Source organism: Eumetopias jubatus, unplaced genomic scaffold (assembly GCF_037043125.1).
Source record: "Eumetopias jubatus isolate StellerSeaLion01/CBP00866 unplaced genomic scaffold, mEumJub1_p1.0 scaffold_3, whole genome shotgun sequence".
NCBI lineage: Eukaryota > Metazoa > Chordata > Mammalia > Carnivora > Otariidae > Eumetopias > Eumetopias jubatus.
Genome location: NW_028274809.1, coordinates 121,514,532 through 121,539,372, shown reverse-complemented (window position 1 = coordinate 121,539,372; position 24,841 = coordinate 121,514,532). Strand labels below are relative to the sequence as shown.

The window sequence follows — 24,841 nt, the reverse complement described above, 5'->3', positions numbered from 1 at the left end:
AACTGGCCTCTGTGACCTGAACTTGGCCTAAAGTGGCATGCAGTTGGGGGCTTGGGTGATAGCTTGAGAAGGAAGCCCTTCCCACAGCTGGTTTCAAGGAGGGCTGTTGGGGTGGGTGCAGCTGGTGTCTCTTTATTGTGTTCAACCTGTTTACTTAGTGATGTAAACTGTTCAACCCTGAGTGGCTGGTTCCTCGCCCAGGGCCTGTTTAATCAGATGTCTTTCAATAAGGAAACAAGCAATGAATGTTTTGATTTTTTTTTTCTTTTCCTTTGGTGTTTGCTGAGATGATTTTGCATTGGATTTTAGGCAAGAGGAATGGAAACTAGAAATCAGAAACCAAGAATCAAAATAAAAACAGCAAGTAGTTGTAGGTGGTCCCTTTTGCTAGTTTGGGCAGAGAGAAGCCAGGGTGAGTCCTGATCACAGCAGCTTTTGGCTCAGCAGGGAAAGGGTGCTGGCTGAGAGAAGTCGGGGCCCCCCAACAGGACCACCCCGCTTTCTTGCCTGGTTCTAGCCAGGCTACCTTTTATACATTACCAGCGGGTATACATTGAATGTCCTTCCAACAGCCTCCAAGACTGCTCATTGCTAGAGCTGCCTTGGATGATTAGGCCTCAGGGTGGTAGGATGGAAGAGGGCCAGCCTTCATCACATCACAGCCAGCGCATCGGGGGTGTGGGACCACGGGCTTTGTCAGTGACCTCCTGTCTCCTTGGTAAACGTTTTTGTACCCAGCTCGAAACATTAGTAAAATGTGTAAACCTCAAGTGAGCTCCATGTAGGATTGTGCAGACTGTGTCAGGCCACTAGCAGGCTGGGCCAGGTTGCCTGACCGGAGCAAGTGCCTGGAGCCCTCGCTCTGAGGCTGGTGGTCAGGGACAGTCAGGGACATGGGCCCTGCAGCCCCTTGTCCTAGGTCCCCCAGACAGTGGGGACGATGGCCCCCAGTTGGAGAGCCCGTGTTCCTCTCTTCACTCCCAGTTTCCTGCCTGTCTGCACATTGAGCCTCGGTAGGGTGGTCCTTGACATTGGCCTTCACAGCTCTTGGGACCCGTTGAGGCCCACCACACCTCCTGGGAGTTAAGTAAAATAGGTATAGTAGAGGAGACACACGGGCGGGAGGGAACCAGAATCGTCTTCTGAGAAGAGCCCTGATCCATCAGTCTGGACAAAGTCAGGAGAATCTGTGATTCAGACAAGTGGTCTTTATGAGCTCCAGTCCCTTAATCAAAGATGTAGGATATGTACTCACTGGGTACTCAGAAAGTAGAACCTCAACTTCACCATCCAACTATTCGGGGAGCTTGCTTTTGAAGACCAGGACCCATGGAGGGTGTCTGAAGACCACATGGGGCCACTCCTTCCCTGGGGACCAAAGGAGACACACCCTCCCCCCCCCCCCCCCCCACCGCCCGACCGCAGTGTCTTGCCTCTCAGAATTGTTTTTCATGAGTGGTACGTTTGCTCTTCAGGCTTTGGTTGAAAGACAAGGTACAAGATGGTCCCATGAAGTCATTATTTCCTAGATGGAAATTACACTCTTGAGAGGCGTCTAGCACAGCTTCCTTTCGGATTTCAGTTCTAGGAATAGCCGTGATTCTTCCAAGTAACTGGTCTGTTTTTAACTTTTGCCTTATGTGCACCACATAACTGATTATCCCTTCTTTTCACCAGCCACCTGGGAGCTGGGAGCCCTGCCTCCATCCAACCACTCAGAGTCAGGAAGCACATTTTGCAGATTAACTTTGTGCTTTTGCCTTTATTTTCCCTTCCCCCTGATGAGCTTTTCTCTTTTCATAACCTTCCTATATTCCTGCTGTCTCTGTTGGGCACCTCATCTGTCCTTTGAAATAAATAGGGAGATCCTTCAGAGACACTGGGAGCAGCTGGGCCAGACTGAAAGCATGGGTCTAAGAAGTGGCAGCGGGGGGTGGCAGGGTTCTCAGGCTTTTCGCAGGCCTGGGTTAGGAACACCCAGGTCCCAGCACTACAAGTAATGTCTGCAATATGGCTTATGACTTGATGGAAGGAGCCTTGCTATCTCTTCCCAGAGACCAGCCTGACTTCCTTATCAAATAATGGAGTGCTTGTATGGCAGGCCCTGAGCTAGGTGAGGGGCACGGAGATGTGGTCCCTGCCCACATGGTGCTAACAGCCGGGTTCTGATCCAGTTCCAAATTCTGAGGCCATTCAGACTTTGCTCCTACTTGGTCAGAGTCCTTCTCTAGTCCAGATGATCTTCTGAGAGAAGATACTACTTACAGTAAACATCTCTTGAGGAGAACAAAGAGCCCAAGGAGAGTAAATCTGTAAGCCAGTGTGTGTACAGACCCCTGGCGTGTGTTCTTCTTGGTGGGGGGGGGAGGGTTAGGGGGAGGGGGCAGGCAGAGACCTACATCCCCTCAGACAGGATCAAGAGAAGAGCCCAAAACCTTTCCATCTCCAAGGTCAGAGGAGAAGAATTGTTGAGGAAGCCTGTTGACATTTAAGGATGAGATTAAGACAAACGTTTTCATACCCAGAAGCCCAGCCTGTACCTAGTGCCTTGAGAGGGGTGGGAGGCCAGTTTGTAATGGCAGCTTTGAAATGCTGGGGCTGGCAGAGGGAGAGGGGGTCAGCCACATGCAAGAAACCTGCACGCAGCCCAAGGAACAAGCCACACGCTACACAAACATTCACCTTTTGGAAGGGACCGTAGTCCTGTATACAATGCTTTCTCTACCCGTCTCCACTGCTGAGCTCAATCATGGAACCTTGAGGCCCTGGACATACCACATACTTCTTAAGAAGCCTGAGTTGATTTTTTTTTTTTTCCCCAGCCTGAGACTATAACTACTACAAATAATTCACCCATGGATATTTGTGTCTATGAGAACTTTTACCTTTACGGGACATTGCCCGGCTTTTGACAGTGAGGGGAGGAGCTCTAAATTGCATACCTAAGTGCAAGTCAACAGCGGGGCTTCCTTTTCCAGGAGCCCTGCTTTATTCAAGAAGAGCTCCTGCCTACCCAAACCACAAGCACTCCAAAGAACTTGGGTGGCAATGGGCTCTGGAGGGTTGGTTTGTTAGTCTGCCTTTGTAGACATGTTTTCCACTATCAGTAGGACCTAGCCCAAACAGCCTTGTGTGGGAGGGTGCTGCATGCCCACATGCAAAAATGAAGGCAAATACAGTATTCTACAAGCAGCATAATCTTTATCTGTAAGACAACACCCATCACTTTGCTGATGCATGTGGGGCAATTTACACAATTAGCACTGGTCTCCAGCTAGTTCTGTTGTGCTTTCACCCAACAGCTATCAGATCATGTTGCACTGCTGGCACAAAGACCCAAAAGAAAGGCCAAGATTTGCAGAACTTGTGGAAAAACTAGGCGACTTGCTTCAAGCAAATGTACAACAGGTAAAGCTGAATTTATCTAGGATGTCGGAAGACCCAAATGCCTTTGAATATAAGTCAAGGGGGTGTTTTCTTTGTTTTAAGAGCTATTAATAGCAGAGATTAGCAGTTAAATGTGTGTGTGTGTGTGTGTGTATGCATGCGCACGCACACAGTGCATATGCACAATTATCTTCCCAAAACACAACAAAGATTGTGGAAATGACACAGTTGAAGCTGTCACAGACATGGGTTAAAATAGAAATTTGTACAATTAGAGCTCTATCTTTGGTATTTTAGGACGGTAAAGACTATATCCCACTAAATGCCATACTGACAGGAAATAGTGGGTTTACGTATTCATCTCCTGCCTTCTCTGATGACTTCTTCAAGGAAGATACTTCAGCTCCAAAGTTTAACTCAGGAAGTTCTGATAATGTCAGGTAAGATTTCTTTCCCCAGCCTTGTATTATAAAATTTTCAAACATTAAAAAAAAAAGTCTACCTCCTAAATTCAACCATAGTTAACATTTGGCCCTATTTTGTCTCTATTGTATACATTCTATGTGTATTTTTTTTCTTTTTGCTGAACCAATTGAAAGAGAGCTTAAGGCATATAACATTCTACCCCTAAGTCTTGTAAGAAGGTCGTTCTCCTGTGTTACCACATCAAAATTATCACAAAGAAATTGATAGTTCCTTAATAGTATTAAATATTCACCTTTCCATAAGTTCTCCAAATGTCTTTTATACCTTAAGAAAAAACAAAAGACAAACACAGGATCCAATCAAGAATAACACATTGCATTTTCTTTTATTCTAGGATACTCCTACATCTTTTTTCCCCCCAATAACTTTTCTTTTCATAAGGCCTTAGATAAAACATTTTTTTTTTTCTTACTTGACACACTAACCTCTCTCTCATCACTGCAGAAGAAGTTGGGGAAGAGATAAGGGGAAAAAATACTGACTGAGTGCCTCTACTGGGTGCTAGTGGGGCAGGAATTGGCTCGAGTACTAATGGTTACATGTGTATTACACATGTTCAGCACTAACAGTTATACATGTATCAACACATCATTACTAGTGGTTATACATGCATCCCACATAAGTCCTAACAGTTACATATGGATGTTCTTTACTGCTAATGGTTCCACGTGTATCAAACACTCAGTACTAATGGGTACACAGACACGTGCTGTGTGTAGTCTGGCCCTGTGTAAGCTCTTTATGGACATCAATTCCTTTAATGCTCAATACTATACAGTAGGTATTCCTGTTCCACAAATGGGGACATTAGGCTCCGTGGGAGATAGCTTGCCAAAAATGGTGTGTCTAGAAAGTGGCAGATTGGAGTTTGTAACCTAGGTATTTTGATACTCCCTCCATGCCATTAGAACAATTTTTAGGATCTTTAGACTATCCTGTGGGCCTTCTAGCATCTTTATCTGCAGAAGGCACAACCCTAGAGCTTTGACCTCAGTTCAGCCAGGGGAGGCATGCCTAAGGGTTGGGGCAGTCTGAAAAGACTGACAGCCTTCTCTGACAGGCCTAGAAGTCCAGTGGCCAGCCCAGATTTGTGGTCATGGGTTATAGGTCACTGGCACTGCTCACAGTTCACAACCAGCCCAGGAGGCTGGAACAGATGAATCACCCCCATTTTTTTTTAAGATAGGAAAACTAGCTGGGATTGAACACATTAGCAGTATCTAATTGTATCTTTGATACATGATACATGTATCAACACACCACTGAATCACCTTTTTTTTCAGAAAAAAAAGTCACCTAAATTTTTAAGATAAAAAAATTACCTATTGAATCACCCTCCCCCCCCTTTTTTTTAAAGAAAACTAGCTGGGATTGACATATTAGCAATATCTGATTGTATCAGAGATGGGGGAGGGAAATCGTCAGTTTTGGGGCCTTTACAGGATGCTGCTGAGGCTTAGGCCAATAAGAAGCTTATCTAAGAAATTGGGCCTTGCAAGTGATGATAGGGTTTCAGACTGAGAAACTCAGTCTGTAGGTTAACTTGCCTTAGGAGGAACCATATGGTGGAGATCTCTGCCAGCCTTCCTAATGGATCATCAATAATAAATCAGTAGGTAGTTGTAGGGAAAACACAAAAATACTACCCATTTCTCCCAATCTGGAATCCAAGAACAGAATATACAGGACTAGCCATTAAATTAGCTGTGTGACCTTGCGAGGTCATTTCCTTGGTCCTCTCACATCCTTTGAGAAGTAGGCAGCTATACATTATCAAGTCATATCCCTTCTCTGGGCATCATTTCTCTCCTTTGTAAGGGAGGGTGTTTAGACCACATGAGGATTCAGGTTTCTTCTAGGCCTGACATTTCTCCAATTCCACAAGGGACTAGAAGCCCAACCACTGAGGAGTCTCTCAAGGGTCCCTCTGGGGTTTTGCTCAAAACTCTGCAGCGTGGATGGACAACCATGTGAGGACCCTTAGGGGGAACACAGCAAGAGACCTGCAGCCTCAGGAGCCAGGGGATTCCTTTGGTACTTCTGTTCACCTCAGCTGGGATACAGTGCCCATAGTCTCCCGACTACTAAAAGCTGGATTCATTTTCCTGTCTTGATTATTCTTTCTGCTCCTTTATCAGATACGTAAATGCTTTCAATTTCATGAGTCTGGAGAGAATCAAAACCTTTGAAGAACTTTCGCCAAACACCGCCTCTATCTTTGATGTAAGTAATGGAATTCACCTACTCAGGGCACCCTGGCAGGACCCTTTGCTGGACTCTATCCAAACACAAACTCCAGTGCTTTGGTGGCTCTCAGTCCATGGGTGTCAGTAATGAGTAGTGGCTGAAATGACAATTTCAGGGGACTGACAACAAGACTTAGCTATACAGAGCCAATAGGTAATTCTGAAATTTGACAATGACCTGGAATTCACTCCAGGGTCCACATCTTCACCTGGTCATAGTTTAGTCCCTTAGGAAACTTCATTGGTGTTTCTAAGCTTCTTGGCTATCAATGATGGAATCCTGCTTCCAGATTAATGGAGGAACTCAAAGCTGTGAGTGGCTGGGTCTTCATGACGTAACAGAAAGCTCTCCCTTAAGAATAGCCTTGAGGGGGCGCCTGGGTGGCTCAGTCGTTAAGCGGCTGCCTTCGGCTCAGGTCATGGTCCCGGGGTCCTAGGATCAAGCCCCGCTTTGGGCTCCCTGCTCGGCGGGAAGCCTGCTTCTCCCTCTCCCACTCCCCCTGCTTGTGTTCCCTCTTTTGCTATGTCTCTGTCAAATAAATAAAATCTTAAAAAAAAAAAAATAGCCTTGAGGTCCTGAGAGAAGTCTACCCAGGCCTTACGCTTCTTCCCACTGAGGTTCTAGAAGCTGAACAGCCAAGGTCCTACCCAGCCACATTGGGAGAAGCAATCCAGTACAGCCCAGCAAACACAAGGCCTTACCCAGCTGTCTGTTTGAAGCTCTGGAACGTGAGGTTGAGAGAGTAAGGGGAGAAGGGGGAGGGGTTGGGCAAGAGTGGCCTTCTGCCAGCGAGCCCCTGACAGTGTGATCTCCAGGTAAGCACCGTGGTCACTAAGCGGGCTAGAAATGCCGAATCTCAGGACCTGTCCATACTGAGTCAGACTTTGCCCTGTCACAAGGTCCCCAGGGGACTGATGTGCAGAGTAAAGTTTGAGGAGCACTGGTATTACTCAGATCCCATAAAAGGGCCGGAAAACTAACCACAGTGTGAAGGTGAGGACCACAAACACTGTGACTTGATACCCAGCACAGTCATCATTTAAAAAGCACCAAAAGCTTTTCAAACACACTAAAGAGGAAAAGATGACTAGAACACTTAAAAGCATTACAACTAAGCCGCAGAATACCAAAGTAAAGTAGCTGGAAATTTTGTTTTGCTTAGCAAGCTGGTTTTAAGTTCTAGGACGTGATACTGAGCAAAACATGGAAGATTTCTGCCACCTTAACCCTCCCCAGCCCGATACAGTGGGGCCACAACAGCTTCTTTGCTCACTTAGGTTTGCTTACTGATGAATAAGGACATGAACACAGCCCCGTCAGAGACTCAAAGGGCAGAGGAAAAAAGTGTGGAGTCCACACACTGGGAAGGCTGTATTAACAGAGTAAGGAGGAGCCTGCATGAAACTCCATGCTAAAGCTGAACCAAGGAGAAAATGGAATTGTTGCAAACCATGACCATGGAGGGCCTGAGAATTCCATAGGATCCACAAGAAAGAAAATTCAACCAGGTCTTTCTAATTTCTCAAAAGCTTTGCATCTTATGTATGGCCCCCAAATACTCACAGATAGCAGTCATCTGCCAAAATTAGTTTTAGTAGATGTATGCAATCATTTGCATAAAAGTTTGCTACAAAAAAATGCTCGCCTGTTACCTGCAGCTTCCCCTTTTGTTTAAAGGTATTTTCTTCACCTTCAGGAAGAAGGACCTCAAAGTCACAGGGAATAATAGGCATTTTTTTTTGCAACTGACAAAATTTAGGTTTGCCCGCCCATGCGGAGAACATGTTTGGTCTTAATAGGCAGGTGAGGACAGAGCTTGGAGTGACTTCGGATATGCATCCCGGATATCATGCCCCAGACTCGTGGACCCATCTGGGTCAGGCAAGAAGTGTAACCTGTTTCCTTCCTCCCACCAGGATTACCAGGTGGACAGTAGCACTCTGCTGGCCTCCCCCTTGCTGAAGCGCTTCACCTGGGCTGAGAGCAAACCCAAGGCCTCCGTGAAGATTGAGTAAGGAAGCTGGGGGTCTTTTCTCTGATCAACTGATCGAGGGGTGTGAAGGAAGATGCTGGGGAAAGCTCAGTGGGGACAGCTGAGGGCCACTCGGCCTCCTGAACTGCAGTGTTCAGGCTTTGCAGAAAAGCACTTTTTGTCCTCAGAGGGGCAAGAAGGAGGGTATAAAAATCAGAGAGATGAGCACCAAGTGCTGAGAAGGAAGCCTGGGATTTGAGAAGTAGAAACATGCAGAAAATTCTAGCAGGGACAGGCAGTCCAAACACATGAAGCACAGTGCCTTAGCTGGACGGAGCCTGACGTGCCCAACTGTGAGCAGTGCGAAAGTCAGATGGAGACACGCTTATGAGGGCAGGGAGGGCAGCTTGCCCGTGATTATACCCTGGGCTTGCCAGCATTTGTACGGGAAGGTGCACGGTCCTGTTTTCCTAAGATGTGCCATCCCGAGAAGCCAACCCTTCCAAGAGAAGGCTTGTTTCCTGTTGGCTCCTGACACTTCTCCCTCCCTACAGCGGCCATCGGCAAGTGCTGTTGGAATAACTTAGGCCCCAGCTTTTTTCTCCACTGGCCCTGCTAGCACTTCAGCTTCTCTGTGCTAGTCTCTGCCTGGGGACCGTGCTGGACAGGCGAAGGCTGGGCCTGTCTATCAGGCATTCCCACCTTTCCTGATTCAAATGCCTGCCCGTCTCACCCAAAGGTAGAACATGCTCCTCTTTCCTCTAAATCAGAGGTCAGCGGACTTTCTCTTAAAGAGCCACATAGAAAACAACTACTCAGGGCACCTGAGTGGCTCAGTTAAGCATCTGCCTTTGGCTCAGGTCATGGTCCCAGGGTCCTGGGATGGAGCCCCGTGTTGGGCTCCCTGCTCAGCAGAGAGTCTCCTACTCCTTCTGCTCATTCTCTCTCTCTCAAATAAATAAAATCTTTAAAAACAAAACAAAACAACTACTCAACTCTGCCACTGTAGGATAAAAGCAGCCATCACCGATATATAAACAGGGAGGTGGGGCTGTGTTCCAGTAAACTTTATTTACAGAAACAGCTGTGGCCAATGAGCACAGGAAAAGATGCTTAAGATCATTAGTCATCAGGGAAACACAAATCAAAACCACAACGAGATACCACTTCACACCTACTAGGATGGCTAGAACCAAAAAGTTAGCGTTGACGAGGAGGTGGAGAAATCATAACCCTTGTGTGTTGCTGTAGGAATGTAAAATGGCACAGTCACTTTGGGAAACAGGATAGCAGTTCTTCAAAAGGTTAATAGAGTTTCTCTAAAACCCAGCAATTCCACTCCTTCGGGTACATACCCAACAGAACAAAAACTGATGTCCATACAAAAGCTTATTCATGAATGTTCATAGCAGCATCGTTAATAACCCCCAAACAAGCCAACGGTCCTTCAATTGATGAGTTGATAAAATGCAGTATACCCAAACATTATTTGCCAATAAAAAAGTACGAAGTACTGATATATGCTACAACATGGACAAACCTTGAAATCATTTTTAAGTGAACGAAGCCAGTCACAACAGACTACATAGCGTATGATTCCATTTACATGAAATGCCAGGAATAGGCCACTCTATATATTTATTCTATAAATAAAAGTCGGTCAGTGGTTGTCTAGGGCTGGGGGTGGGACATGTGGGGATAAAGGGTAACGGGCTATACTGATAGGTATGGGTTTTGCGGGGTGAGGAAAATGTCCTAAAATTGATTGTGTTGATGGTTGCACCATCTGCGAATATACTAAAAACATTCAGCTGGACACCTTAAACAGGTGAACTATATCTCAATAAAGCTGGGCGGGTGGCGGGGGGGGGGGGGGAGAATGAAACCAAGCAGGTGGCCAGCCCATAGGCTGTGCTTTGCTGACCTTGATCTGAGTCCAAAGGTGGGCCCAAATGCCTCGAAGTGATAGAGTGAGCATAATTAACAACCTCAAGTCCGAAGGGAAGGCACACTGCCAGGCAAACATCTTCATACTTGTTTCCTTTTAACATGAGCACCGTGAGGGTACCAGAGCGGAGTCCCCTCAGAGGGTAGAGGATTAGGGGAAGGAACCTCATAAAGAAGACATGTATAAGGGAGGAAAGAAAGTAGGCTACCAACAACCTTTTGTTTCCTATTTTGGAACACTTAATCTCGATCTCTGTGAAGGAAAGCCATCATCTCACCCTTGACTCTGAGATTAAAAATACAGAAAATGCTTAATGTGTTAGTCCATGAACAAGTCGAAATAATATGGTAGCACATGAGGCTTTCTCGTTCTCATCCCAGCTATGAAGAAACAAACCGATATGAAAGGACAAGAGAAGCTTTTCTTTCCTGTGTATGTGTCTCAGGCTGGATGTAACATATAGAACCAGAAACAAGTTTCTTCTCCTTTGAGCCACAGCAAGTTTTCTAGAACACAAGCATGATAGGGAAACAACTGTGCTGACCTGTTTGCCTGAAGCTCTCTTCGTTTCTTGAGGCTGTTGTAACACATCCCCAACAAAGTCAGGGGCCTAAACCAAGAGAGATTTATTTTCTTGTAGTTCTGGAGGCCAGCAGTCCAAAATCAAGGTGTTGGCAGAGCCGCAATCCCTCTGGAGGCTCTGAGGGAGAATCCATTTGTCACCTTTCCCGGTTCTCAGTGTCTCTGGGCATTCCTTGGCTTGTGGCCGTGTCTCCCTGCTCCACCTTCAATCACCGCCTTCTGTGTGTGGCTGTGAATCTCCATCTGCCTCTTATAAGGATACGTGTGATTGTATTTAGGGCCCACCTGGGCAATTCAGGCTAAGCTCCTCCTCTGAATATCCTTAGCTTAATCACCTGGCTTGCCCCATGAGGCAATATTCAGTCTTTTGCCGAAGTGCTATTTGCAGGTTCCAGAGATTTGAGATCAATGTATTTTGGAGGCGGGAGCAGTTTTCACCCTACCCCAGTAGCTAACCGGCCCAAGAGCAGGGGAGGGCCATACCCGTCTTGGAGTTATTTTCCACCCGGGGTTATGGATTTGCAGTATCTATTCATACCCAGTCCACGCCCCGGCCAGAGAAGGCATCTTTCTGCCCAGTGCCACCAGCCCTGTAGCAGAGAAGCAGCGTGAGGCTCGAGAACAAAGAGCCTGTGAGCCGAGATTGAGATGGGATTCAATAACCATCAACTCTAGAACAGTTACGAGCAAAGGCCTAACAGGAAAGAGTGGACGTGTTTGTTTTCAAGAAATTGATTTTGTGTATATGATTTTTTTTTTCTCCTTTTCTCTCTTTAGCCTGAGAGTAACCAGTAAAAGTAAGGAGTCAGGGCTTTCTGACCTCACGCGGCCTGCTTTCTGCCATTCCGGGTGTGGGCACATCAACAGAGGCAGACGCAGATTTACGTATGACAACTCAGAGCTGGAAAAGAAGATTTCGTGCTGCTCTCCTCCCCCAGACTACAACTCGGTGGTCTTATACTCCACCCCGCCTGTCTAAAGTTTGACGCGTCGCCTTCTTTGTAGAACCACACAAGTATTTATGCCCCCTGAAAACTAGCTGCTTTTGCCAGTATGACACATATATAAATGTACACCTTTACCTTTCCACAGGAGCAAGCTGCCTTTTGTGATTTTTAATAGTGCTTTTTTTTTTTTCTTTTTGACTAACAAGAATGTAACCCCAGATAGAGAAATAGTGACAAGTGAAAAACACCACTGGTAAATCCTCACATTATTCAGTGTGTTAGAGAAACCCTTTCTAAGCCCAATGACTTACCTGCTCCTACCCCTGAGACCACAGGGCATTTGATGATTCAGGAGACACACTGATCCCACCGTGCAGTGTGGACTCCACGGGGCCCGCCACCGGCGCCCAGGAGCCGGGAGGCAACCAGCCCTAAGCCAGCTTGTGCAATGTCTCTGGGGTCCTCTAGCAGATGTGACATGGAAGGAGGAGAAGGAAAGAAGGGAGAAAGGTAGCAGAGAGCAAACAGGACGGAGCACTGGAGAGAAGAATTTGTGCTGTCCCATATGGGAAGGGAGTAGGAGAAGCCATGACAATGCTTCCAAACCCTGACTGAACCCGGTCCACATGGAAAACCCAGCCAGGCAGCAGATAGGACAGAAGGATGAGGGGACATTTTCTGGATTCCAGCAGGCAAGAAGAGGACAGACATATTTTTTCGGAAGTACAGAACAAATTTTTAAAATCTTAGCTACAGGACTGGATCTATGCCCATTCCCATATATGGCACATTTTTAAATTTCTAGCACCGAGCTTGGTGCTCAAATCTGAGCCGAGACTGCAGGCCCCTCTAGCAAGATACACTGCAAACTCACCCTGAGCTAAGCTGGCTCCACGGCATGATGGCCTCACACTTAGCAGGTTGCTCAGAGTAAGCTAATTGGAACGAGTTTGGTCTGTTAGGGTTACTTGGGCTTTAAGCCACATGTTCAAAAATATTGTCAGATTCTATTTTGAGTCTTAATGTATAATCAAAACACTTCAATTTTTTTACATTAACCTGTTTTGTGCAGTTAGTTATAAAAGGAAGCTGAGGAGGATGAAAATGAATCTTGCGGAGGGTTTCCTCTATGCCAAAACCAGGATAGATGGAGCAAAAACAGGATGAACAGGGTGAAAACCCTATCTCTATACCAACCAAACCAACTCACTGAAACAGTTGGGACCCAAAAGATAGGAAGTCAATCATGTTTCCTTTTTAATGGGGATTCTACTATCTCATGCTGGTCTACTGGAAAGATGTGGAAGAACGTTAACCAATGTTTATTAAGCACTTTATGCTCCTTGAGAAAAAAGGTGACATGTAATTTATGCAAGATACTTTTAGAATTGGGACTCAGGATATTAGTTAATGAGCCATCAAGAGGAGAAAAGCCTCTTTTCATCTGCTTTGGACCTTGCCATGGGTCTGAGGATGATGGAAATAGGGAGACAGGGTACACAAGGGTGCCGACTCTTCAGGGTCTACAGACTCTGGATCTCTCAACTGGCTCTGTTTGATGCTATGTATTTAGGATGTATGCACCTTCTAAAGCCAGTCAAGGCTGGATAGGCAACAGTGAATTGCTGCTTCTGGTAGTAGAGTATGCTTCCCTTTATGCACGTAACTTAACTCTAGAACCTGAGATATAAGGAATCTTTGCTTCCTTCTCTGTGTGTCACACTCTGGTTTCAAGGTTCCTAGTATAAAGAGATGGGACAGTCAGCACACCCCAAGGGGGGTGGCGGATGCTCCAATGGTGGCTCTGCTGGGGAAGCCCCTGGCCGGCAGAGAAGCGAGGCAGGCCTCTCCACCAAGGGCCCAGTGCAAAGTCAGGCCAGGGCCAGAAGAGGGGATGAGCTTTGTTTCTCCTCTTCTCTGCACGCACAAAAGCACCTGGGACAGCTGGCGATGGTATCAATCAGGTAACCAGAAGGAGGTTGAATAGGGAAAATAAAAGAAGACGTCAATCAATTCTCTTGTGCTTTCAAATCAGTAAGGATCCAGCAATGAGTGAAAACAAAAAACTACTCATACCACATCTTGATTTCAATAATCTAATTCTGTATTGTTCAGAGACCTTAGTAATGCCATCTTTCCAAAAGGAAAAAAAAAACGTACTAGAACTGTGTTAATTCAGCTGCTTCAAAGACTCAGGTTTATAGCCTACATGAGTCCATAAGTCAACAATGGTTCCATCTAGAGTTTTAACACAGAAAGAAAAATGGAAGCTTGCAGTAATGAATCTATCTAGTGGCAGAGTGCTTGCCACAGAATGGTTCATTTACCAGCCCTGGACATTTATTAAAAAGCACTGAAAATGAAAACACTAATTAACCGATGACATTATTAGAACCATTTGTCACTTTGACAAAAACAGTTGGCACTAACAAGTAAAGCAGCATTTCCTTTCAGGATTTGTGAGGCCATGTATGTGTAACATTGTGGGTGAACAGGACTGAAACCATACGCAAGTCTGTTATCTAGTTAGTCTAAGAAACGATGACCTTAGTTTTAGCCCAGGGAACAGATTTGTCCAAATCCTGAAAAATGTCATGTAGGTCTTCTAGCTGTGCCTTGTTTCCCAGCCTGTAAGAATGTCAAACCTGAAACAGATACTTGCCAGCCCCTTTTCATTAGTGAAAGGAGGAGCACATCTTTGACTGACAGTGGTAGTAACTGTATGTGTATATACGTGTGTGTGTTTTGTGCGTAACTATTTAAGGACACTGGAATTTTAAAGTTACTTTTATACATACCAAGAATATATGCTGCAGATATAAGTAAGACTTAATTTGGTCCTACATCTCTAGTCACTATGAATGTATTTTGTATGCTATCTTCATATAATAAAATTAACTTCTAAAAATATCTACATATTTTCTCCAATTTGCTTATACGTGAAAAAAGGGGTCCTGGGTTTCCTTGGGGGTGGAGGACTGGTGTTCAGAGGGATTTCATTAAATACCAATTACGAAACACAGCATAAGAAAAATCAAGCAAGCACTCTTTAGAGAGGGGCGAAGAGCTTTCTCTCCATGCCACAAGATGGCTGCTGTAAAGCATCAGTAAATCAAAACCAAACTCATACAAGGCACATCGCCCAGAAAACGAAACACTAAAATGAACACAATCAGAAGTAAAATGTACAGACTGAGTTGAGTGCAAGTGCTGGCTGCAAATGGAAGTGCCCTCAATTAAAAAAGAGGTGGGTTTTCCCAAACGCTAATTGTCAGCTAAGAAATGATTAACTTAATTACAGGATGTGTGTGTGCGTTTGTGTGTGTATTAGAGGTGGTGTGCAGGAAACCATACATAATTAGACAAAAGCCTAAGACACAAGAGCTTCCCTAAGAAAAGTACACCAGCCAAATATCTTTCATTTGTGTTTTGGTGGATTGCATCCTAAAAAGAGAAATAATCCAGATCATCGCTAATAGACATAAGTGACCAACACGTTGTTTTGGAAAGTGGTCATACCATCACCTTCCTGAAAACATCATGAGGAAACTAGATGGAGACATGTTGTAAGGGAAACCAGGCCTACTCTCTTTGGGACAGAGGCAAGAATGAGGAAAAGTGACTCATCTCAGTAAATATGTGGTTAACTGAAGAGGACACGAGGCAGTTTATCTTCATGAATCTGAAATCCTTTAAAAATAGTGTTCATTTTCATAACATAAGAGTAAAGTCACTCATTGAAGCACATGATTTGAAGAATGCTCAAGGAATTGGTGTCACATCATAGTTTAGAAATTTTCTCATGACTCTGGAAACTTATAGGACATTTGGGAATTGTTGTGGGTTTGTTTTGTTTTGTTTCTTTCTTCCAGCAGAAGGATGGCCCAGTAAGGTTTACTGGACTCCTCAGTGCTAAACATTTACCAGACTTTTGGGTTTCACAGGCCAGTAAATTTTATAAAAATATCCTGGATCCCAACACAGGGATGACTAGCCTTCTATTTTTTTGAACTAAGGATATTTAAACAAAACAAAACAAAAACAGTTAGATGCCAAAATGTTCTATTTCTTGGTCTGGGTGTGGTACCTAGGTGTGTTCACTTTGTGATAACTAACAGAGCTATACACTTATTTGCAAACTTGTGTGTATGTGCGTATTATTATTCAATAAAAGATTATTAAAAGAAAGAAACCATTTAATATCACAACTTTTCAGAGAAGGCCCATTTAAAAAAGAGTAAGGGCTTAATCTCAGACAAAAATAGATTAACTTCATGGGCCAGCAACTATTCTAAGTGCTTTAGAAGAATAAATTCATTCAATTTCCAAAGCAATCCAATGTAACTGGTACCATTAGTTGTACCCACATCAAGGGGAAGATTTAAGTAATCAAGAGAACTTCAAAATCTCACCCTCACATCTACCCAACCTGCCAGCACCTGTACTCACACAGTCAGCCTTCTCTTCTGGATGGCCAGTTCAAAACATGTCCTGACACAGCTGGATGCCTTCCTATCCTCAGGGACACAGCTCCAGAAATTCAGCACTCCCTCACCGCCATCAACTGCTGCCTTTCCCACTAGATCAGACAAACATGCTATTCACTCTCCCATGTTACAAAACAAAAAAAACCCCTCCACTCTTCCTTTCCCCTCATTACCAATACATTTCTTTACTCCTCTTTACAGGAAAATTCCTTGAGGTGGTTAGTCTCTGTTTCCGATCCCTATCCCCAAGTACTACTCTTAAACCCGCTCAAACCTAGCTTTCTCTGCCACACTCATGGACACCGCTCTTGATAAGGTTATCGGTTACCTGCAAATTGCTAAATCCAACGGCCAATTTTCAGTCTCAATCTTTCTTGACTCAACAACTTGACCCTTATTCCTGAAAATATCCATTTTAACCTTCATTCCAGGACATCGCACATTTTTCTTCCTATTTCACGGGTCATTTCTGTCCCTCTAACTAGTTTTCTCTTGTCTCAGACATTTGAACATTGTTCCAGTTACCCTAGGGCTCGGGCCCTTGGACTTTTTTCTCCTCTCCGTCTATACTAACTCCCTTCATGATCTCAACCAATCTCAGGGCTTTAAAAGACATCTATATAATGACTTGCAAATTACACACACAGACCAGATCTCTCCCCCAGACTCCAAACTCACATGCATATGTGTTAAAATGACATCTCTTGATGCGGTGGCAGACTGTATTTTCCAAAAATAGTGGCAATAACATCTCCCATCCCACACGACCTTTGGCAACGTGCCCTTGCCACTTCCCCATCACATTACTCTCCCCTAGAATCAGAGATGCCTTTGTGACTCAATTGTAATCAACAGACTGTGGCAGAAGTGACACTGCATGAGTCTGAGGCCAGGTCAGAAAAGATCATGCCCTTTCCACCCGAGTCCCCCGGTACACTCATGCTCCAGAAGCTCAAACTAGAGACCCAGTCGTCATGATTGGAGAAGACTGGACCACAGGGTGGGGTCACGTGTAGGTGCTTCCACTGACGGTCCCCAGCTGAGCCCAGCTTTCAAGTCATTCAGTCCCAGTGTCAGACCAGATGATTTCAGCCCCCAGCCACTGGAATTTTCCCAGCAGAGGCCCCAAACATAATGGAATAGAGATAAAGCCATCCCAGCTGTGCCCTGTCCCAAATTCCTAACCCACAGAATTCCTGAGAATAAAATGGTGTTTTATGCCATTAAGTTTGGAGTCATTCATTACAAAATAAGTAACCAAAACAAATGAGTACTGAACACCTGAGATGTAACAGGTCCCAGACCAAACTCCCATTTGTCTTTCCTCACTTCCCCATCCTTGCCCACCCTGCAAAAAAACCTTTGTTTCTAAAACAATCTCTTTCAATTCAGTAGAATCCTCCTTCCTGTCAGCATCAGGTCAAAATCTTAACAGTGATTTTGACTTTTCTCACTCCATATCCAATAATTAGGACGTCCTTTTTGGCTCTAATTTTAAAACATATTCAGAATCTAATCACTTCACGCCACTATCACCTGTGTCCAAATCCCTCTCATCTTTTGCTCAAAATATTGCAAGAACTTCCTAACTAGTAACCAAAGAGATCCTTTTTAATTATTATCAGGTTTTTCTTCCACTCAAAATCTTCCTGCAGCTTCTCCTTTCAATGGGAGTAAAAGCCAAAATGGTCCTAAAATGGTCTACAGAACACTACCCTCCTTCCCCATTACCTGACTTCACTTCTTTTATAGCCACACAGGCCCCTTTGCCATTCCTCATATACTCCTGGCACATTCCGACGTGGAATTCTTCTCCCTCAGGTATCTGCATGGCTGGCTCCATTACCTCAAGTCCTTGCTTGAATATCACCTTCTCAGTGAGGGCTGGTACCCAGATCATCCCATTTGAAATTCTACCACCACCACCACCATATTCCCCACATCTTGAGTTGCAAGATGAAACACAGGGATAACCAAATTTGAATTTCACATAAACAAATTAATTTTTTAAGACAAGTATGTCCCATGCAATACCTGAGACATCCTTATGCTAAAAAAGAAATTATCCAGGGCGCCTGGGGGGCTCAGTTGGTTAAGCAACTGCCTTCGGCTCAGGTCATGATCCTGGAGTCCCGGGATCAAGTCCCGCATCAGGCTCCCTGCTCAGCAGGGAGTCTGCTTCTCCCTCTGACCCTCTTCCCTCCCGTGCTCTCATTCTCCCTCTCAAATAAATAAAATCTTAAAAAAAAAGAAATTATCCATTGTTTATCTGAAATTCAAATTCAACTTTGTGTTATTTTTATGTGCTAAATATGGCGACTCCACCCACATCCTTTATCCTACTTTACTTTCTTTCCATAGCCATTATTACCTCTTAATGTACTATGTACTTTGTCTTCTTCCTGCTAGAGTGGAAACTCTGTAAGAGCAGAAATATTTGTTGTGGTCAGAGTTGTTCTGTTGGTTCCTCTAGAGCAATGCCTGACATTTAATAGGCATTCAATAAATATTTAATGAATGAGTGAATCTCAATTCATTCAACTGTGGGTAAATCGTTTCTCAAGATCACAGAGCTCTAAGTGGTAGAGCCAGTTTTTGAACTCAGGTAGTCTTGTTCTAGCAAGCTGGTTTCTTAACCATCATACAGACTGTTTTTAATAAATGTTAAGGACTTGTGTTTTAAAAGTCTTTCTTCACTGGGGTGACTGGGGGGTGCAGTTAGTTAAGCATCCAACTCCTGGTTTCAGCTCAGGCTATGATCTCAGGCTCATGAGATCAAGCCCTGAGTCAGGCTCTGTGCTCAGTGCTCAATGTGGAGTCTGCTTGGGATTCTCTCTCCCTTTCTATGCCCCTCCCATTCATGCTCTTTTTCTCTCTAAAAATAAAGAAGTCTTTTTTAAAATAAATAAATCTTTCTCCACCGCACCCCTTCCCCCACACTTATACAGAAGGATATTTTACAGATATCATTGTGCAATTGCTGAAGGTGGAGGGAAAACGCCTGTCTTTGACCATTCAGAGCACAGCAGAAGAAAGTAATAAAGCCATTGTGTATGTCCATTCACCAGAGTGTATGAGATGTCACACTGGCCTAGCTTAAACAGTATTTTTAGTGGTTTCTCTTATGAAATTTAAATCTAAAAGATTTAAAACCCCCAACACACCCTCTATTCTAGGTGGACTAGTCTTCCCCATGAGTCTACAATGGTCGTTTTGATCTGCCATCAAATTCATAGATTTTTTTTTTTTCCACAAGATCCTTCTACACTTATTCTCTCTCTCTCCTCTGAATTTCTAAAAGCAACTCACCAGTTCCTTCAGCTGAAAATAATCCCTCCTTCCTCTTTTACTCTAGTTACCCTTCACCTAGGCCTCAAGTCCCTTATCACTCTCTATTCTGTATTTTTTTTCCAACTTTTCAAATGTACAGGAAATAAACACTAGGTACTCAGATTCAACAAATGTTAACATTTTTGCCATTTTTGAACTCTATTCTTATATTCTGAATAATGTTTCTGGAAGACTTGGGGGAGGGGCACTCTTCACCTATATAGTAAATTAATGAAGTACTGAATCAAAGGCTAGGCATATATCATTCCCTATCCTTTCACATAAGTAAGTCTTCTTTCCTAAACTACACTGTAAAAGCCATGTATTATATAGAAGTGTGTGAGTATAACTATGCACTTTATAAATAACAAGTACTCACATCTACATTTTTAGTACTTAGAATAGATCCAAGCAGGCATTTCACAGATATCTGGTAAATTAATGAATAAACATGCCACCAATTTCTCCAAACACACAGGAAGTATTCAGTCTTTAAATCCCGATAAGGCAAACATCATCTTGTTAAATAAACTGGTACCAAAAAAACAACAAACTTCTCTGTAATTCTTTATTAAAAATACGGCTGTACACATAGAGACTGAAAACAGGATTAAAGATGAATAACCCATATTGGGATCATGACATCAGAACTTAACATACTGGTGCTTTTAGGGAAGTTGTTGACATCCAAACCACAGAACCAAGGTCAAAAGCAAAATACAAAGGTACCCTCAAAAATATTTACAATGAAGTAAATACACTAACAGAATTTAAAATAGGTACAAAAACTTGAAATGACCAACGTTACATGATTTCAAGGGTTGTCCTTTCTGTGCTTTGATCTGTCATGACAGAAGGTATGGGAAGTTTATATCCTTAATTTGACTACTCTCAGATATTAAAATCTTCCTATGACTTAAAAAGACTAACTTTTAGACAACCTCTTAAATGGAATTACACTATGGAAAAGAGGGATCCCCCAAAAAACACCTAAGCAGAACTAAGAGTTCTACTGAAAACCATTCCCAATAAAAACTAAATGAAAAATAAATATAAAACAAGGCTTAAAAAAAATACGTATTACCTGACACCAACTGTTGTCTGGCCGACAATATTTACTCATGAAAACATATCAGCTGTCTACCTTTATATTCAAACCAAGTCCTGAGGTTACTAGGGGCTGAAGCAAACTAGCACTTAGGATGCAAACATTCTTGGGTTTGTGATTTGAACCTGCCTTGCAGAGGGAAGTTTGCTGGTCTATACAGGATGAGAAATTCAAGCCCTATTTTACCCCTGCCCTTCCTTAACTTTCACAAAACATTGGTCCACAAATTAAATTTTCAAAAAGTTCCCAGACCCCAAAACTAAAATAGATGATCCCCTTTCATTTTCAAAGAAAACAATATTGGAAAAAATCTCCAGCCCGCTTATAAATTAAGCATTTCATATTTCTTCTAGAATACAAGTAGTTCTTTTTTGTACAAAAGAATTACAATATGATTTGTCAAAAAACATATAAAAAGACAGCTGCTCTTCCTCAAATACATGAGCTAATGATAAAAGACTTTTGCATGTTAATGTCTCCAAGTTCTTGTTCCTTTTACATAAAAAAGAACATTATGGTGGCAAATGTTAATTATCCTTTGAATATTGAACATTATGTTCTTTTAAAATCCATCCAGATCAAATGCAATAATTGATTTTCTTTTTAACTCAACAACTGATGCTACCAAACGTGGACTCAAACACACCTGTTAAAATGTGTAAAGCGTGTCTTTAGTCTTCAATGCTTTCAGGTGAGAAGAGGTGTTTTTTTCTTGATGCAAATCTCAAGGCAGAGAAAATCATTTTAAAGCTTATAAAAAGTGGACAGAGAAATATTAAAAACTTCTCTGAAAACTACAAATATGTGTAATTATTAAAATTGAAGACCGTAACATCAGTTGCAAGTGCTTGGAAGTCTTTCCTGACCTTTTGAGTTTCCACATTTTCTTCATAGTTGCATGGTGAGCACCCAGTGCTAGTAAAACATTCAGTGCTGGGAAAGGAGATAGAGTCTTCATTACTGTTTTTTTGTGAAAGAAAATTCCTATGTATTTGGCAGTCTTCCGTATCAAAGTATAGGTATTTCATTAACTAGAAATTCCATGAATACCCAAGTTTGGCGACAACTGCACGTCCAAATATTAAGAAAGTTAAGAGGAGGAAAATTCCAAACTTTTGAGATTAACTTATTCAGGAATATCCCACATAGTGAAGTTATTATCAAAAGTACTATTACTTTGGGCTAAGCAGTGACTGCAAAGGCACAGCAGATTGTTATCCCTCCAGATTCAGGCTGTAAAACTTCAGAAAGCTCTTGATGCCAGACCACTGCTGTGTTTAGTTCATCCTCTGAACAGTGTCTCTGTGTCTGTATCCAGTGTAAAGTACCATAATAAAGCTGTGGTTCAAAGAACAGAACTTTATACAAAAAAGCGAACTGGAAAGAATCTAAAGCAATATACTCCTGAACTTCAGGCCTTTATCAGAATTTCTTTTTCTATTAAAAAAAATTGCATAAATGTAAATATATCTGATAAGCAGGGAAACACCTTTTTAAAAAAACTCTGGTTGAATTTGGAGCAAAGAGCTCTATGTGCTCCTTAAGTTCCTGTTTATCCAATCCTCACTCAGAAAGGATTTATTACATCTACTGATGGGGGAACTCAGATCCAACAATTCACTGATCTCTCTTTGTGTGTTCTTAAAAACAAAACAAAAAAACCCCCAAAAATCTCCATTTGAACTAACAGTGTGGGTGGCATACAGAGCTTGCATACAATACGCTTACAAGAATTATACACTACACTGTACTTCTGTGAAATTATTTACCTGGTCCATTAGGTTATTCAGGGCAACCAATCCCCAAAAGAGCAAATTTAGCAACCCTCAGTGACAAAAATGCTGCCCAGCATTGTTTCCCAAAAATGTCCTTGCAAATAGTTTCCCTTAATAAGTATACAATGTGGCAAAAGTTCAAAGATCAGAAAAAAGTCTTTAAAAAATTAAAATTAGTGCATATACAAGTGGAAAAAAACAAAAGCGGGAACACCATTCACCTAATGGTGCTCCTTAATCTAAAATAAATTCTTCACAGATAATGGCCCCAATGGCAGCCACAGCTCTAGGATAGGTGAAACATTCTTCCTTTCAAGTAACAGTGTACCTGACTGAAGTGCAAGCAGCTTTGCTCATCTCCTGTTTGTTTCCCAAATGTGAAATGAGAGGATGAGAACAGTTCAGCTGTAGTGCAATTTGCTATCGGTTAAGGTCCTCAGCCATGTCCTGCGTGCTTTTTCAGCAAATACTACAACTGACCATTTGCAGCTGCAATCAGTTCTTGGAAAGTGTTTTCGAAGCAGCGCTTTAAGTCACTGTAAGTCACCACAAGCACACTCTTCTCGTCTCTGGAAATGAGGCTTATTTTTTCTGGCACACCAGCATCTAACTGAAACAGAGACACAAAATGGGAAGTTCATACCAGGCAGAGGATAATCCACTTAATCTATTTTAGCACAACTTTTGCAACAATGATTAATATTTTAAAAATTTCTGTCATATTCCCTTCTAGATATACATAAGCATTTTACATCACTAATCAGTATGCACACTTTTCAACTTGGATGTTTCCACCTATCTTTCATGCTTAATACTTGTTTGCATTATATTCCATCATTTCATTATTCCAATATCTTCCTTTTTTTTTTTTTTTAAAGTAAGCTCTACACCCAACGTGGGGCTTAAACTCACGACCTCCGAGATCAAGAGTCCCACGCTATACCGACTAAGCCACCAGGAGACCCAGTATCTTCTGGCTTTTTTGTATCACAAATTATAGAGCATGAACATATTCATCTACTTAATTTTTTTTTTCTTCTGCTGAATTATTTCCTTAGGAGAAATACTTAAAAATACTGAATCAAAAAGTACAAATAATTTTATAGCTTCATACATATAGCTAAACTGTTTTCCAAAGGGTATCAGAACCACTGATTTATGAGTTGTACCAATTTACAAGCAACTCCGTGTCAAGTGCATGCCTTGCTATTTTTATTTACATGTTCTGATGAATGTTACCAATGTTTTCCTACATTTACTTGTGTTATTTCCACTGTATGAATGCCAGTTTATGATCTTCACCCACTCATCAGTCAAGATTTGGTAGTAATATTTTAATGAGGTCTTTATAAAGCATATACACTAATCCTTAGTCCATTGAGTAACTTACCTTGTTAAGGTTTTCACTTTTTTTGGTTAGCTTTTGATGTACACTTTTCCTTCCTTTTTCATTAATTAATTCATTAAAATGTTTAAAATTTACTAATTCTGAAGGCTCAAACTTTCAAATCATTTTACCAGTTAATTTGTCATAATTTCCACCAAAATATGCTATGTAAGATTTTAATTTTTATATCATCAAGATAGCCATCCATCCCTTTTAATTTATTACACTCTTTCCAGACTTAGAAAATTACCATACTTTCAGATTTGGGATAAATTTTATTTACTACTACCTATTTTATGAAATGAAATAGAATTTTCTTCAAGTTGTCAATTATCCTAATAGTCTTAAAAAATCTTCACTTAAGGTATCTGTCCATGGCTTAATTTCACAGGATCTGCCTGCCAGTGTTTACACCAGTGCTACGTATTTTAATTACTGGCGCTTTGATACTATGTATGCTATTTTCTAAAATCCAGTAGAATTGTTCTCCACTCATTACTTTCAAGAAAAATGTCTTCCCCTTAAGGAAAAGAGCAAATAAATACATAAATCACACTGGATGAGTTCAATGGTACACACAGCTTGTTCTGTCTTAATGTAGATTATTGACAATACTCTTTTTAAAGAGTTTTAAGGAAGTTCAAGCAAGGCAAAGTAGTGCCTAAAAACAAAAACCATGTTTTCCCTGAGGAGTTAGCACACTGTGCATTACCAGCTCTACATCCTATACCATGGTAGGTATTTCCTCTAGTACTTGTAATTTAGGGGCAGTTTAGACCAGGGGTCAGCAAATAGTTTCCATAAAGATGGCCAGATAGTAAATGCCTTAAATTTCAGGGCCATGCAGTCTCTGTCATATTCTTCTTAGTTTTGCTTTTGTTTTTTTGTTTTTACAATCTTCTAAAAATGTCAATACTATTCTCAGGTTGTGGGCTCTACAAAAACGGGCTGTCAGGCCACAGTCTGCTGACCCCTGAGATTTAGATATAAACCTATACAAAGACTAGGATTTACTTCTGGAGACCCCTTCTACACTCTGTGACTCCAAGTAATTCATAAGGAAAATGCATTCCTTCCTTCCTTTGTAAACTGTCTCTCTCCTAGCCCTTTCAAAAACACAAAGCTCACCTCTCAAATGAACTGATATACCTCCATCTACCTAAGTTCATCTACTCACCTAATTCT

At 42.4% G+C, this 24,841-nt stretch overlaps 2 protein-coding genes across 2 annotated transcripts in view; one reads left to right on the top strand and one right to left on the bottom strand.

Annotated features, from left to right (window-relative positions):
• FLT1 (fms related receptor tyrosine kinase 1) overlaps positions 1–11,601 on the top strand; it is a 168,031-nt gene extending 156,430 nt beyond the window's left edge. Inside the window, exons 26-30 of the mRNA XM_088022184.1 lie at positions 3,303–3,408; positions 3,685–3,827; positions 6,012–6,096; positions 8,037–8,131; positions 11,406–11,601. Coding sequence (XP_087878310.1) covers positions 3,303–3,408; positions 3,685–3,827; positions 6,012–6,096; positions 8,037–8,131; positions 11,406–11,601 — 625 coding nt within the window. The remainder of the gene's footprint in view (positions 1–3,302; positions 3,409–3,684; positions 3,828–6,011; positions 6,097–8,036; positions 8,132–11,405) is intronic.
• An 8,339-nt stretch (positions 11,602–19,940) lies between these two features.
• The window catches only part of PAN3 (poly(A) specific ribonuclease subunit PAN3), a 125,173-nt gene continuing 120,272 nt past the window's right edge, over positions 19,941–24,841 (bottom strand). The window contains 4 exon segments of the mRNA XM_028104644.2: positions 19,941–21,345; positions 21,347–21,379; positions 21,381–21,427; positions 22,750–22,879. Of these exon segments, the coding sequence (XP_027960445.2) occupies positions 21,289–21,345; positions 21,347–21,379; positions 21,381–21,427; positions 22,750–22,879 (267 nt within the window). The 3' untranslated portion in view covers positions 19,941–21,288.